Genomic DNA, 16,333 nt, shown 5'->3' with positions numbered 1-16,333 from the left:
TGTAACCACATCTTACTCTGTGCTGGTTACATCTAAGTAAAAACTGGAAAAAAAAATGAAACAAAAAAAAAGGAAAAATTTAAATTTCCTTGGAACAAGCCCAGATGGAAACTGATGTTTTTATAATAATGCTTTTAGGGTTAGAGTTTTTATGGTTGTATCCCACAAGCATAGTTAGATTGGCGTAAAAAAAAAAAAAGACCAGGATGAGATAGGAAGAAATACATTGGGATCAAACAAGACGGGAATAAAGTCTCACTCTGTGCCACACCAATGTTTTTGTACGTGTTTATTAATTTATGGTTTAAACTCTCTAAAAAGCAGATAAAGATTGATTGATGAGAATCTTCGTAATGAGAGGTTTAAAGGATGTGGAAATAATGCATACAGAGGTGTGAAACGCAGACGTGCATAAACATGTTAATAATGTGCATAATACATGTTGGACATGCCCAACATGAACCCAATTACAAAGCTTTAAAATCATAAAGAAAAAGAAACTGCAGATTTCCAGTGTACTCGTTTATTTGTCTGTTTGTTGTTTTCACTATGTCTAAATGACATATGATGGTGCTCTAATATTAGTCTTAAAGAAGACATTTTAAAGGTGACATTTGCCAATGATATCCCCTCCACAGGGAATTTCACTTGTGTATACACACACACACACATATTAGTAGGTGTTCTTGGAGGTGTGATCCATGATAGCCATCAGAGCCAGCCATGTCTCCCTAGCGGTGGGGATGATCTGATTGGCTGGCAGGATGAAGCCGTAACGGCCGGTGTCCCTCAGCTCGAAGGTGTAGGAGTACTTGATGCCCTGGTTGTAGGTCCAGTCAATGGTGCCACCACTAGCTTGGTCTAAAATTGAAACAGGTATTGCTCAGGGTATTTTTTATATGCAACACAGGCTTTCAGTTGGCAGCCATAATGGAGGTTGTCAGCTCTGGGGGCAATTGTGAACATCTGATTTCTTTAAGTACAACTTGTCTTTCTCAACTAAACTACCATTGGTTTCCAATGGTTATGATTTATGTCACAGTTAAAACCAGTATGTAGAATTTAAATAATTCTGACTTACAGATGGTGTTGATGATGCTGCCGTATCTGTAGCTAGTACTGTACAGGGAAGCCAGGTCAGTGATAGCCTTCTTAGCCAGATTGTGCTGTGGGAAGAGATTACCATGATCACGTACAATCGTCTATTCATAGTCTTTCATATTGCTTAGGCATATTCTTAAATTGTAAGCAGTACAGGCAAAACTTCAACAAACTGATGAGCCCAGAGAAGAGATCTACAATCAGTTTACCTAGATTGATCAAAAGGGAGTGTGATTCTTACCAGCTCCGTCTGGTCCTTGCATGGAGTCCTGGTGTAGCCGTAGGGGTACAAGAGCATCTGGGAGTAGGAATGGATGGAGACAAAGGCCTTGAAGTTACCGTGGGACTTCACAAAGTCCACAATGGACTTGACCTCAGACTCAGAGTGAGCTCTGGGTCCATGGTAGGTCTCTGAGCAGGGGTTGTTGCTGGCACCAGCTCCTACATGGGGATGTATACAGAGTCAGAGAAACTGCTAGAAAATGCCACCATCTGTCTATATACACCTTTTGAACACTTGGTTCCTTAGACACTAATACTAATGGTATGGAGTGTCTCCATAATGTGCAAAAGGACAAAAAATGTCACAAAATTAACAATAGTATGACTAAACCACCAAAATATGTTCAATTTATTCATTGTATTGTGTCCTCTGCGTATTAAAGAGCAATTTGTGGCAAATCTGTGTGATTGTGCTGCCATTTTGGCCAGGGCTCTCTTGGATAAAGTCCATCCTATAGCCCATCCTGTTCAAAGCCACTGTGTGTAGGTAATTTGGCACCATTTGGTGGCAGTATCGAGCATTACACTGGCAGACAGCAATGCAAGTCAGTAAAATTCAAGTATTTTTAAAGCTATAGTGCATAGTCGCCCCCATGAGGAATTCTGTCGGCGCCTTAATTAGCTTTGTAGCAACTCATTTGGCAATTTCTTGAATGTAATGGACGCTCATTAATATCAAAAAGTTGCGCACTAAAGCTTTAAATACAGGTTAAAAACATTGAAATGATGAAAAATAATCTGTAACGCAATCAATGACCATTTTAAAACTAAACAAAAAACTCACTGATAATTACTTAAGACGGTAGGTTTAGAGTTTAAAAGCTTTAAGAATTCCATGTAGTGCCTTGGTACAGTTTAAGACGTTACCTCCAAAACCAGCATCCCAGTTCCTGTTAGGATCGACTCCCACACAGTTAGAGCCGGAGTTGGGCTTTCTGGTCTTACGCCACATACGGTTCTGGAAACATCAGAGTAGCTCATCATACTTTGTCACTTTTATATTTGGGGTTCATACCTTCATTTCTGTTTATTTGGCTTTGGATTTATTTATCTTTGATTTCTTTGATCGAGACGGGCACAAATATCCCGTTATCTTGTGCTAATTTTTACCACCCATTCCTGGGTTTATCTATCTGTACTGAGATGTTAGATTTGAACTTGAAAGGTTCTAGTATCATCTATACAACTCATAAAACGTATCAATGTCTTATCAAAATCTCACTGCATACATTAGTTTTGTAGCAGAAGACAGTCTTTGTATTCATGTCCTTGAAAATGGAATAGGAAACATATGCCATGCTCAAACTCACATATTAATAAGACAACTCACTAATTGCCAGAGTCATGACAACTTTTGGAACTTAAACAGGGTTTAAAACCCCTAAAGAAGCTTTTAAAAAGTCCCATGAATTAATTAACATTGTCAATCAAAAACCTGAATGTGGCGGGGAATGATTATAAAATGAGCCGGTAAAAAGAATTCTAGAGAGACTCACGCTGTTGTGAGTGTAGTAGTAGCCATCGGGGTTGGTCACTATCTCCAGGAAGATGTCCATCTTGTTGAGGATGGCGGTGATAGCGGGGTCACGTCCATAATCAGTCACAATCTATTCACAGAAATGTCAAGAACACAATATTTAGTGCAGAAGGTTAGTAGTTAGAAGCTGAAGAGTCAGTGAAGAAAAAATAAAAAAACAATGTGACAATGTAACAATTAACAAAGCACCTTTTTGGCGAACCAGGTGCCACTGGCCTGAGTGACCCACTCTCTGGAATGGATTCCAGTGTCGAGCCAGATGGCGGGACGGTTGGTTCCACCGGTGCTGAACTGAAAGTAAAGACGCAGTCAATTAAAGACTAATAGAACAATGAGTAAACATATGTCAAATCTTGTGTTTCCTAATACTTTTTATGATCATAGAAGGGTTTGTTTTTTACATCCCATGATGACCACCGTTAAGATATCTCTTCTTTTCGTCAAGAAATTGCTTGACTTATCTACAATCCTTTATGAAGAACAATGGTTTGAGTTATTTGTGGTCTTTCATTTATTTTGTAAGAGTAACTGTCATTTTTCAATTCATTTTGTAAGACTCTTCATTTGCTGAACTCCAGCCTGTTATATTTTACCTTGAGCACATTCAGGGGGCGACCCTCGTAGCTCTGACCGATCACGATCTTGCTGACCAGGTTGGGATTCTCAGCCACCAGCATGTCCTGGAAACTGTAGATCTAATCCACAGACAAAATGATGGTCTTTAGGGTTAGGGTTATGACATAATTCAATTCTGTACAGCAGTGTCTGTTCTTAAGTGAGTTTAAATATGTTGTTGAAGTGCTATATTTTGGGTTGCAACATAATAATCTAGTTGGAAGTTAATTGCTTTACTGTCTGGTCTGTCTATCTGGCCCTTATAAAACTGGAGTGAGAGCTGTGCCTGTATTGTTGGCATGACGTCCAACACGTTTTCAGTGGATATCTGGCTCCGCCAGTGTTTTTCCTGTCCAGTTTGGGGACATTGCTTCTATATTCTTTGCAGATGATGTGTTTCCGTTGGCTTCATCGGGCAGGGACCTTCAGCACGCACTGTGATGGTTTGCAGTCGAATGTGAAGTGGTTCTCTGCTGGAAAACGGTGGATTGCTCCCCAGTTAGTTAAAGTATCTCGGGGTTGTTGTTCACAGGTGAGGGGAAAATGGAAGCCTCTTTTGGAAGTTTTTTTTCCAGGCATGTTTAACTGGTAGGAGACCCCTGGGTATAGAGATATACCTCATCTGGCTTGGGAACACTTCAGGAGGAAATTTAGCTTAACTTGCATGCTGCTAAATTGATGGATGAACTTTTGAATGTATTTGTTCCCAAAAATGTCCTGAGTGTACTAGTCACTTTTGAATTTTTGGTGAAATTATATTAGTTGCAGGAATGTTGCCACACTTGACTTAACAATAAACAAAGTCACTTTGTAGTCCTTCTATTGAAATGTGGCCTTAAAAAGGTCTTCATTTTTTTCCCAATCATTAAAAATAATAAAAAACATCAGAGTAGTACGACTGTAGTTGTTATAATCAGACACGATAGCAAACAACTATTATTATCCAATGCTACAAATACTATTCTGATTACTTCTTGTTTTTTGCATGAGAACCAAGGATTTAGTAAAAACTATTTAATAAAAGTTGTCTGTGGTTTCAATGCTTTTACAGGAAATGAGGGAGTGAGTGTGTGTACTAACCTCGCTGATGGTGTGGTACCTGGAGAAGTCGAAGCTGTCGGTGTTTCTGGGCTCAGCGATACGAGCAGCAGACTCCATCTCCTGCTGTTCCTCATCGAGCATCACCTGTGGGACAATAACATTGTTCATGTTTTAGTCAGAGGCCAACACATTTTTTCACATTTAGCTTTGGCCCAGAATCTGCTTCAAACTTCTGAAAAGCCCAATGCCAAGTGCAGTAGATTCAGTTTTGTTCCTGTTCCTAAGCCTTAGACTTGAGAGTCCAAGCTGTTGGCAGGTCTCGTACCTGAAGGTCTTCGATCATGATGACGTACTCGATGTCCTGACTCTCCAGGTGAATTTTGACGGACTGCAGGCTGTGGAAGGGAACTCTGACATCCACAGGAGTGGCCACATCAGTTACTCCCCTCCAGAAGTCCAGCTGAAAGAAAATCATGCATTTTCATTTAGGAAGCAAGTCCTTGGAACAAAGAGATTTTTGTTACAAAAAAAGAGATACAGTAAAGATAATAAAGAAAAGTCACACTTTCATTTAATTTTTTACTTTCCATTTTTATATTAGAATTTATTTAGATGTATTGTGAGTGGATAATAAATGACCTCAAACTCGACCATGTCCTCCAGGTTCTTGATAAGAGACAGCTGGGTTTCATCCTTTGCAACAATGCGAAGCACCTGATGCCTGCAAAAAGAGAACCAACCGTTTGACTCAACTCAAGATCTCAAACGAAAAGAGAGACGAAGTAAGATTTCCCAAGTTTGGCACTCAAAATGTGCAACAGGAAGGCCCATTGTGTCCTGTGCTGGCCTCACAAACGAACCTCAGAAAAAATGAAAGCCATTGCATTTATTGTGAAAATGGAGTTATTACTTAGGTATTGGACCAGATGTATATTGGCAGGCATCAACTGGATGTCTTTAGTTTAAAAAGTGTTATAATTAGCACGACATAGGGATTCATAATTATTTCACATTTATGCACACACACACACACACACACACACACACACACACACACACACACACACACACAAACACACACATAGTATATATATATTAGGGCTGTCAGTGTTAACGCGTTAATCGCGATGCGATTAAGGGCTGACACGATGCGATTAATTTTTTTTAATCGCATTAATCGCGATATTAATTTATTTTACACTTCACTCGGCTTTGCCTCGTGCCTAACAGGCTACTATTTTGACCCTTTGCAGAACCGTTACATAACATCAAGCTGCCACTTCCTCCTAACACATCCTGCTGCTGCAGGCTGCAGGCATGATGGAGAAAGACAGCAGCAATGAAATCCTGACTGGAGCTTTTTATTTTCCAAAACTCCCGGACGGCTCGTAGACAAGTCGAAAGCCATATGCACATTGTGTAAAGCCGAATTAAAATATCACCGAAGCACGTCAAGCTTGAGCTACCACCTACGGAGCTAAGCATAGTAGTACAGTTCACACCGCGAGCGGGTACGCGCGACACACAGCGGAAAAGTTGAGAGAAAGGAAAAAGAGACTGTGCTGTCGCGTCCGTGTGTGCGTGCGTCCTTGAGAACTGTAACTCGTATAACTTATGTTGTCAGTTAATTGTAGCATTGACCGGCATGCTACTTGCCGACCTGTGGATGAAACCACAACTACGGTTGGCATGTTCTGACCTGTCTCGTTGCCGTCGAAGGGGACAGTAGTTTTCACGGATACACAGCCTGTACGACACGGAGAAAGCAGCCCAACTGGATCAGCTGCAAAGTGCTGCAAACGCTGTCTCATTAACCGGTGATCACTGGACGTCAGTGAGTAATCAAAATTATTTAGGAGTTACTAAACACTATATTGACTCTAGTAAGGATAGGGATTTTTAGTTTTTTAGTTAGGTACTTGGAGGAATTGTGCAATAATGACTTTTTTTTCACACATTTTTCTTTTGTTTACAGTAAATAAATAATTACAAATCTTAAAAACAAGTTCATAAAGTAACTTTCTTTGCATTCATTTGATTCCCAATCAAGATACACTGGTAAAAATTGCTTTCGATTGTTAATATGTACTTAAAAACTGTTCTGAAATGCAAAATAATAGAATTTTAATCATGTGATAAAATATGCGATTAATCGCGATTAACTATAGAAATTCAGTGATTAATCGCGATTTTAAAAAATGAATCGTTTGACAGCCCTAATATATATATATATATATATATATATATATATATATATATATATATATATATATATATGTGCATACGGATAGTACGGACACCCTACACAGCAGTGAGAGGCTCTGGCAGGCCCACTTACCCCTCAAACGTCTCCTTGCCGAGAACGGCCACAAACAGCGTGGTGAGTGCGATCAGCCCCCTCATCATGACCAACAGTGTGAACCTGGCAGGGCTGAACACAGGCTTTTATGACTGAGTGTGCCAGGTCATGTGTTCAAAACCACAACCTTGCTTAAGGTGATGGAGGTGTTGTCAGTGGCTGGTCCCTTTCCCACACCAGCCCGGAGATAGCAGACCAAAAGTTGCACCATGCATGTTTTTGACTTATCCAAAGTTGTGTTGAGTTTAAAAAAAAAGAAAAAAGGGGGAAGGTTGTTTAAGGTCTGTTGGGTTTGGTTTTTAGTTCTGTCTGTAGGATCTAGTATGGTTCCTTATTAACTTATTTTAGGATGAGCTGTTTAATCCTTTAAAATGTTAGTCGCTTTCTTGACAAATAACACCTGTCAAGATGTGACAGTTCACAGAGGACGTCGCAAACCACAACTCAAAATGTATTCAGTTTATGATGATATAAAACAGAGAAAAACGGCAAAACCTCACATTTAAAAATGTGGAACCAGAGAACATTTTGTATATTTTATATACATAGTAGTTGGCTATTATATTATTTTTTATTTAATAAATTATCCCTTTATCAAGTAACTTTTGCCTCACAAGTTAACATGAAAGATTTATTTCATAAAAGCTTTCTTTATAGCACCAAAAAGGGTGCGCATTGTATGAGACAATAAAAAAACATGTTCATCTGGCTGTAATTTTTGCTTTTAATCATTGTTTTATAGGAATCTCTATTTCAATAAATGTGTCTCCTTTTGTTAGTATGTGGTATATGGTATGGTTCTATTGATACTTGGTTTGTTTCATGCCATCCGACCTTCACAGTATGTCGTTATCACACACCACTATATTTGGTCACTGCGTCCTTGTCACTTTTCCATGTTGCTATTGTGTGAATAACCAGTTTATAAGAAAATGGGAATAAGTAGGCCTAACAATGCCTAATATGTAGAAACAATACAGCGAAGCAATAAGTCTCCGTCTGTGCTGTTCTTCATTTCCACAGCTCAGTAGGAAGCTGCGCCCGTCCGCTGTGTGTTTCAGCTTCCTCTTTGTTGGGGGCAAGGTCGTTTTGAATTTTTCAATTAGCTTTTATTTTATTTTACTTTTGGATTTCATTCAGTTTTTCAGAAAGGTTTAGTTTTAGCTTTATATATATTTTTTGTTTTACAGTGGTTTTAGTTTAGTGTTTTCTTACTGTATCAGGAGATAATACTACAATGCAAATTGCATGGTTGGAGAATAGCCATGATGTTTAATGTTTTAATCTTTGCTCTACTTTGTCAGGTGACATGTGGTGACAGGGGTTCGAGTGGTTGAAAAGACCCTCCCCTTCACTGCCAAAGGTCCACAATTTAAGTCTGTTTTTTTTTGTGTGAACTAGTTTTTGTTGTTGTAATAAACAAGTGTCTTTTTAAATAAACCAAGCCGAAGCCCTAATCGTGTTAAAAGCACCACTTCTGTGAATGTGTTAACTGGCACGCGACAGTCAGGACAGTTAGGACTGGAAAAGGTTGTACATGATTTTGGTGAGCAATTTGACAACATTGTAGTAAATAGTGTAATCGTTACATGTCATTTAGCTGACGCTTTTATCCAAAGCGACTTACAATTGCTATATATGTCAGAGATCGCACAACTCTGGAGCAACTATGGGTTAAGTGTCTTGCTCAGGGACACATTGGTTGATGCATAACAGTGGGAATTGAACCCAGGTTTCCTACACCAAAGCCATGTGTTATATCCACTGTGCCATCACCACATATCGTGCATCAAAAAGCGTGCTCGTTAAGATACCAGCAGGCAAGCTAATCCAGCACTAATGAGTGCATAAAAAGTCACCAAAATGAAGTATTTGAAACCAGCTGTTTGGATACATGTACTGTGAACTCCACATGTTAGCAGTAAAACACTTTCAGACAAACTTAAAATGTCAAAAGTGCAAAGAGTGCAAAAACTGCTCATCTGGTGCTTTCGCACAGTTTCATTTCAAAATGAGGCATCCACCAAAAAATGTGACACCAGCACGAACAAACAGAAAACCTGCATCAAAGTAACACTCGCCACTAACATTAATAGCCAGCTGTTACTCTTCTACTTCTAAAAGAATCACATTTTAGTAGGAATAGTCATCAAGAATGTTAAACATTGAGCAATGGACATCAGATAACATTTTCAACATTTTTAAAAGACACTAAAATCCAATTCTTTCCTCATATGAATACCTTTTATGTCCTTATCACAAAATATTGATCACACACCTGAGCATGTACTAATTTAAAGCCAGTTCACATGATAGTAAAGTAAAAGTTCCCTGACATTACTCACTAATTCGACTTCTCTCTGCTGTCTCAGAATCTGCATGTTTGTGTTGTGCAACCCAGCTGATAAGAGGAGGAAAAGTAAAGAGACAGAAATGGAGACAGAGTCAGGTGTGGGAAAATACCTGCTGGAGGGTTTCTCAGAGACTTACAGTAAAGCAAAGCGTGTGTGTCGTCTACATCCATTTGTCCTGCTGAAGTGTTCTTGAGCAAGACACTGAGCTCCTACCAGCTTGGTTTAGGCATCGCTGAAGGAATCAGCTAAATGTGTTTAACACAGGCATGTCTGAAGTCTGTTTTTGTCACAATGAAACAGCATTTTGAGAACATATAACTTCCTTATAAATGTGGTGAAATGTGTCTTCATTAACTTTTAAAAAATCATTTAGAGAGGGACTGGTCTAATGTAGTAGGGTTCCGGATGAAAACTGTAACCACCTCTTACTCTATGCTGACCACATCTGGGTAAAAAAAAAATAATCGGAAAATGTAAACAATTTTTTTTTTTTTTAATTTAAATTTCCTTGGAACAAGCCCAAAATGGAAGAAAGAATTAGCTGCACACATTTGGCTGGGGGTTTAAGGGGATCCTCCCTCAAGAAAATGTTACGTTTTTCAATAAAATAACTGCAACTTCACGTCATTTTGGAACATTATTATAACCATATCTGTGTCTAAAACGTTGGAAAAAGTAGAGCAGATAATAAATAAAACACACTCAAAAAGCTTAAAGACTAAACTTGTTAAAGAAGTCCAACTAGTGATCAACTATCATTAGATCTGAGAAAAGTCTTTTAGGCACATTCATCGAGCTTGGGTGCTGCCCAAAACAGCTTGGGTGCTGGGCCTAAAACTTATAATTGCAGGGGAAACCCTGCAATGTATTTATTAATTTATGGTTCAAAATATCTCTAAAAAGCAGATAAAGACCAGTGGTGTAGTCCAGGGTATACGCTGGTATACGGCGTATACCTACTTATTTTTCAGTCAGCATTGCGTATACCCACTTCTAAATCCCCCCTGATGCGCACCATTCAGTAATATCTGTGAGCCAGATTGCCCATTTTTTCCTCAAGGATAGTGAAGCCATGACCCACCCTCCTCTGCCTCTAATTGGCTGGTACTCGCTGCTTTCACTGATTAGATTGGTTAACTTTAGGCATGAGAACTGATGAGCCAATCAGAGGCAGAGTAGGGCGGGTCATGCCGAGGAAAATATCGCTAATACCTCAGGTGCCAGTGAAAAAAAACCTCAGGTGCCGGTGCCACTTGACTACGATAACGGCAGCAGACCAAACAACAGCTGAAGAAATAACACAAGCGGGGGTGTGCCACCCCAGTTGATGGAAGACATAATTCTGAGGTAAGTTTTAAGGTGGTTTCCAAATGAATCATTATTTTAAACTACTGGCAAATTGCCAGTGGCAATATGACTGCACATTTAGAGGAGAAGAGATAACACCATGTTTGCCTCATGATAAATACATTTTACATTCATCCAGGCTGCTTGTGTGACCAGTAGTAACTACAAACTGCTCCTAATCAAGTCATGATCATTTTATAATAGTGAGCAAGTAGAAATGACAGATTTTTGGGTAAACTAAATCATAGTCTTACATGTCACTGTTTCTAAAACAGGGCTTTTTTCTGGACTACTTTAAAAAAAAAAAAAAAAAGGTGAACACTGAGAGTATACCCACTTCTCCAGAGACCACTACACCACTGATAAAGACTGATTGATGAGAGTCTTCGTAATGAGAATTGTAAAGGATGTGGAAATAATGCAGACAGATCTGTGAAATGCAGACGTGCATACTGTAAGCATGGTACACAATAACGTGCATAATACATGTTATATTACAGTTGATGTAGATTTAGGGGGATGCAGGGAATATCCCCCACTCCCAATATTAAGAAGAGGTAGATTTGTCCCCCTCAAAAAAATTTGAAAGTCAACACTAAAAGAGGTAAAAAATAACCGTTCAGGGGGCTGAAAACATGTATATATCCTTCTTTCCTGTGAATATATTTCCCAATGATTTCAGACACCCCTATAGTGGGCCATACCATCTAAACTTTGTAGCGCACAGCTCTTTTCTTTTCAGGTGCTACACAGGGATGACTTGAAAATGGATACCACCATCTGTCTCTAGACAACTTCTGAACACTTGGTTCCTTACTAACACTAATGTTAGTGTCTCCATAATGTGCAAAGTAACAAAACATCAAGTAGTGACCGTAGTATCAACAATCAAAACATTTGTTTAATTAATTGAATGTAATTTGTATTGTGTCGTCTGCATATTGTAGAGCAATTTGTGGCAAATTTGTGTAATTCTGCCTCCATTTTGGCCAGGGGTCTCTTGGATAAAGTCCATCCTTTTCAAAGCCACTGTGTGTAGGTAATTTGGCACCATGTGGTGGTTGTATTGAGCATGACACCAGTAATTTTTTAAAAGTCTTTTTAAATCTGTTACAAAATCGTTGACAATTTAAAAACAAAACAACATGACAAAAACCTCCCTGATAAATAAATGTGGATGTAATGTTTTGAGGATGACATGGTGGTGCCTTGGTACATTTCAACCACAAGTGCAAGTCGTTACCTCCAAAACCAGCTTCCCAGTTCCTGTTGGGATCAACTCCTACACAGCTAGAGCCAGTGTTGAGCTTCCTGGTCTTACAACACATACGGTGTTGTAAAACATCAGAGTAGCTCATCATCATTTGTCACTTTTATATTTGAGTTTCATAATGTGGCAGAAAAATATTATAAAATCAGCCAGTAAAAAAATGTATAGCTTTAAGAGGTTGTTGTGAGTGTAGTAGTAGCCATCGGGGTTGGTCACTATCTCCAGGAAGATGTCCATCTTGTTGAGGATGGCGGTGATAGCGGGGTCACGTCCATAATCAGTCACAATCTATTCACAGAAATGTCAAGAACACAATATGTACTACAGATGGTTAGTAGTTAGAAGCTGCAGAGACAGTGAAGAAAAATCAAAAACGATGTGACAGTTATTAATGATGACGGGACGGTTGGTTCCACCGGTGCTGTACTGAAACTAAAGGAGCAGTCAAACAAAGATTAATAGAATAATGAGTAGACATACTTCAAATTCTTTGTTTCCTAATATTTTTTATGATCATAGAAGGTTATTTCACATCGCATGAAGTCCATCATGAAGTAATCTCTTCATTGTCTTAAGAAAGTGCTTGACTTATCTACAATCCTTTATGAAGAACAATGGTGTGTTTCATTTGTAGTCATTCATTTCTTTAATGAGAGCAGGTGCCATTTTTCAATTCATTTTGTAAGACTCTTCATTTGCTGAACTCCAGCCTGTTATATTTTACCTTGAGCACATTCAGGGGGCGACCCTCGTAGCTCTGACCGATCACGATCTTGCTGACCAGGTTGGGATTCTCAGCCACCAGCATGTCCTGGAAACTGTAGATCTAATCCACAGACAAAATGATGGTCTTTAGGGTTAGGGTTATGACATACAGTAATTTGATTCTGTACAGCACTGTTTGTTCTTAAGTGAGTTTAAATATGTTGTTGAAGTGCTATATTTTGGGTTGCAACATAATAATCTAGTTGGAAGTTAAGTGCTTTACTGTCTGGTCTGTCTATCTGGCCCTTATAAAACTGGAGTGAGAGCTGTGTCTGTATTGTTGGCATGACGTCCAACACGTTTTACTCACTAATTCTGATATTAATCACAGATTTGACTTCTCTCCGCAGTTCCAGAATCTGCAGGTTTGTGTTGTGCAACCCAGCTGATAAGAGGAGGAAAAGTAAAGAGACAGAAATGGAGACAGAGTCAAGTGTGGGAAAACACCTGCTGGAGGGTTTCTCAGAGACTTACAGTAAAGCAAAGAGTGTGTCCGTCCACATCCATGTGTCCTGCTGAAGTGTTCTCGAGCAAGACACTGAGCTCCTACCAGCTTGGTTTAGGCATCGCTGAAGGAATCAGCATTACAACGCATTAAACCTAGACTTTCAGTCTGTTTTCGTCACAGTGAAAAAAAACATATTCTCAAAAAAAGCGTTTTGAGAATATACCACTTCTTTATTTTTATGTAAAAACATGCAGTAAAGAAATATGTGTTGTGTAGGAGGGCAAGGACTATTTAGTAGTTGATAAATGTATATAAAAGCTGTGACATATTTTTGTTTCCAATAGAATGTCTTCTATTTGCTGCTGGTTTTGGCTGAATGATGTCTCTGCTGATGGTTTTTTGTGATCCAATTTTTATTTATATTTAAAAGAAACAAGAAAGATGGTACAGTCCAGTTAGAGTTTAGAAGACAAAAACAAACAAAGAAAACACAACAGAAAGAATATGCAAATATATGAAAAAGATGCAGACAACATACAACAATATCCCAAAAAATAAAATATACATTTACACATAAGGAGGATAACATACATGCTGATGTTGAAGTAATTCAGTCGGATGAACAATGGTGGTAAATATGCCCCAGCACCACAGTTATGCTTTAAAGCTGCAATCCATAACTTTTGCACATTGAAACTATGATAAAAGTAAAAGAGAATATAATAATAATAATTTGGCAGTGTTTAGATTCTGTTTTTGTTGTTGTTGGTATGCAGTTTAAATTTGAACATGGACATATTATTTACTAGAGGAATGCACAGTAAGCACTGCCAATATAGATAAGCACTATGGGTGCCAGGGTGTTGTATGGTCAACTAGTTATTATAATGCTAATTATTAGCATTATAATAATATTTAGTCTCACCCAACAGATAAACAACGTCCTGTTACATTAGATCAGATTACAGACAAAAACATTACATCAATGCAAACATACACACAACATACGTGTAAGTGTAAAATGTTATTTCTATGTTGAAAGGTGCAGATTAGTGCAGTTTATTCATTAGGTTCATTGCTCTAGGTAAAAAAGATCTCTTATAGATAATGAGAGCACAAACCCTCCTGCCTCAATGGAGCCGGGGCATATAGAGACACTGATTTATACTAAAATGGGCAGGAGAGGGTGAAGAGCAAAATATTTAAAATTCATGTTGTTAACTTGTCTTTAGTATCCTCACAATGTTACAGTTGTTCACTTTGTGAGTGATTGAAAAAGTCCTCATGACATATCTCAAAACACATGGCCAGTGTTCTCCAAACTCACCCATAGGAATGTTTAAATGATCTGTTCTAACGAAATGATAGGAGACACGATGTAAACCCCTGTAGTTAATGCTTTGTTAGTCTATATCCTCGACATTCCACTTCGGGGATTGCTCCGGTGCCGCAGGAAATTCCGCCGGATGCATGTATTTTCCGTTTCCTTCCGGTTTCTTTGTGTTGGAATTTTAAACTCTGGTGGGTTAATGAGGACTATGGTTAACTGCTCCTCAGATCTCTGCATGGTAAAATGAGACAGCTAGCTAGACTACATGTCCAATCTTAGATTTCTCTCGTATGACTTTTTTACAGCGGCTCTGTGCGGAGCTTAGCACCGCCCATGACGATTCTGATTGGTTTAAAGAAATGCCAATAAACCAGAGCACATTTTTCTCCCATCCCAGAATGCTGTGTGGACTAGCCAGACCCTCCTCCACTCCGCAGCGTGTGGATGGTCTGGCAAGGCGAGACTAATGCTTTGTACACCCAGAATTTCCAGATCTGGCCTAGGGTGCAGCCCACAGTCTAGAGCTAAGATGTGAGAACAAAATCTAATCAACATTTCCAAATCAGCACATGGAGATGGCAGCTGTTGTTTCGCCTTAAATTACAGTACATTACATGTCATTTAGCTGACGCTTTTATCCAAAGCGACTTCCAATTAAGTGCTTTCAATCTTGAAGGTGCAAACTCCAGACAACAAGTAGTAAGTGCAAGTACATTAGCTTTAAATACAAGCAAAACTACAAAGAGCCATATGAAAGTGCAGCTTCAAGAATATATATCTTCTTTTTTTTTTTTTTTTTTGGTGTTACCAACCTTTACCATGTTATCATCCTCCATCAAACAGATAGCTAAAAACAATAATATCTTCATGTATTTCCTTTATTAGTTTTTAATTTGTGGAAAATACTTCCTAACTGCACAGACTGAAGGTGAAATGATGGAAATCCACAGTGTCTGCAGTCAGTACACACATACTGTTGCAGCCGCACTATTGTGGTTCAAGCTGATAAGGTGGGTTTATTTTTAGGCATCATATCTATTGTTGTTAAGTGTTGATCCCTCTGTCCATTGTCTAAACCAGTGGTTCTCAAACTTTTTTCATTAATGTACCCCCTTTGAACAGTTTTTAAAGCCCTAACCAGCGTGAATAAATTTGGTAGAAAAAAAAAAAGTAGAACAATACAGTGATGTCAGCGATAGATTTACTAAAAAACAGCCTTGTACTTGGAAAACATTTAAATGCTAATGAAAAAAGACAAAACCTTGAAAAAGACGGTAGAAAGAAGGAAGTAAGGCAAGAATAGGTCGAAAATAGTAATAAAAACTTCGGAAAAAAACAGTAGAAAGAAGGAAGGCAACACTAGGGCGACAAAAATGACAAAAAATTCTAAATAAGCGACAAACTTTGAAAAGAAGTGAGAAAAACGTTGAAAAAAGACAATTAAAAAAAAGTAGGAAAAAAGGCAAGAATAGGTCAAAACAAGCGACAAAACCTTGAAAGAAAGGTGACAAACTTCAAAAACAGAGACAAAAACTGAAAAAAGCGACAAACTTGGAGAAAAAAAAGACAGTAGAAGTAACTACAGACTTGTAACTGAAAAACATTTTGCAAAAAATGTCACGTACCCCCTGCAGTCCTCCAAAGTACCCCTAGGGGTACACATACCCCCATTTGAGAAACACTGGTCTAAACCTATGTATTCTTGTCACATGAGGTGACATTATGTGTATGATATCGGGCTGCAGGACATAGCATCGTGCAGATTCGTTACAGATGAGGTTCTATTAAGTTTTTGGATGCTGCAAGAAGAAATGACGACATCTCTGGCGACGGGGGGAAAACAGCTGTCTGAGAGTTTATAGATGCTGAAACATTTAAGGGAAT

The 16,333-nt window shown here is 38.6% G+C and overlaps 1 protein-coding gene across 1 annotated transcript; it reads right to left on the bottom strand.

Moving 5' to 3' along the window:
• Positions 1–274: 274 nt before the first annotated feature.
• cpa5 (carboxypeptidase A5) lies at positions 275–13,164 on the bottom strand. The gene is made up of 12 exons (XM_031279693.2): positions 13,146–13,164; positions 6,915–7,116; positions 5,216–5,297; positions 4,902–5,036; positions 4,616–4,720; positions 3,514–3,615; positions 3,110–3,211; positions 2,880–2,990; positions 2,251–2,341; positions 1,343–1,542; positions 1,082–1,166; positions 275–861 (listed from the first exon to the last, which is right to left on the bottom strand). The coding sequence occupies exons 2-12, from the start codon at positions 6,980–6,982 to the stop codon at positions 674–676; spliced, it is 1,269 nt and encodes a 422-aa protein (XP_031135553.1). The 5' UTR covers positions 6,983–7,116; positions 13,146–13,164; the 3' UTR covers positions 275–673.
• Positions 13,165–16,333: the final 3,169 nt, after the last annotated feature.

This window comes from Sander lucioperca, chromosome 7 (genome assembly GCF_008315115.2).
Source record: "Sander lucioperca isolate FBNREF2018 chromosome 7, SLUC_FBN_1.2, whole genome shotgun sequence".
Lineage (NCBI taxonomy): Eukaryota > Metazoa > Chordata > Actinopteri > Perciformes > Percidae > Sander > Sander lucioperca.
The sequence above is the reverse complement of the archived record's forward strand: the minus strand, read 5'-3'. Positions and strand labels throughout refer to the sequence as shown.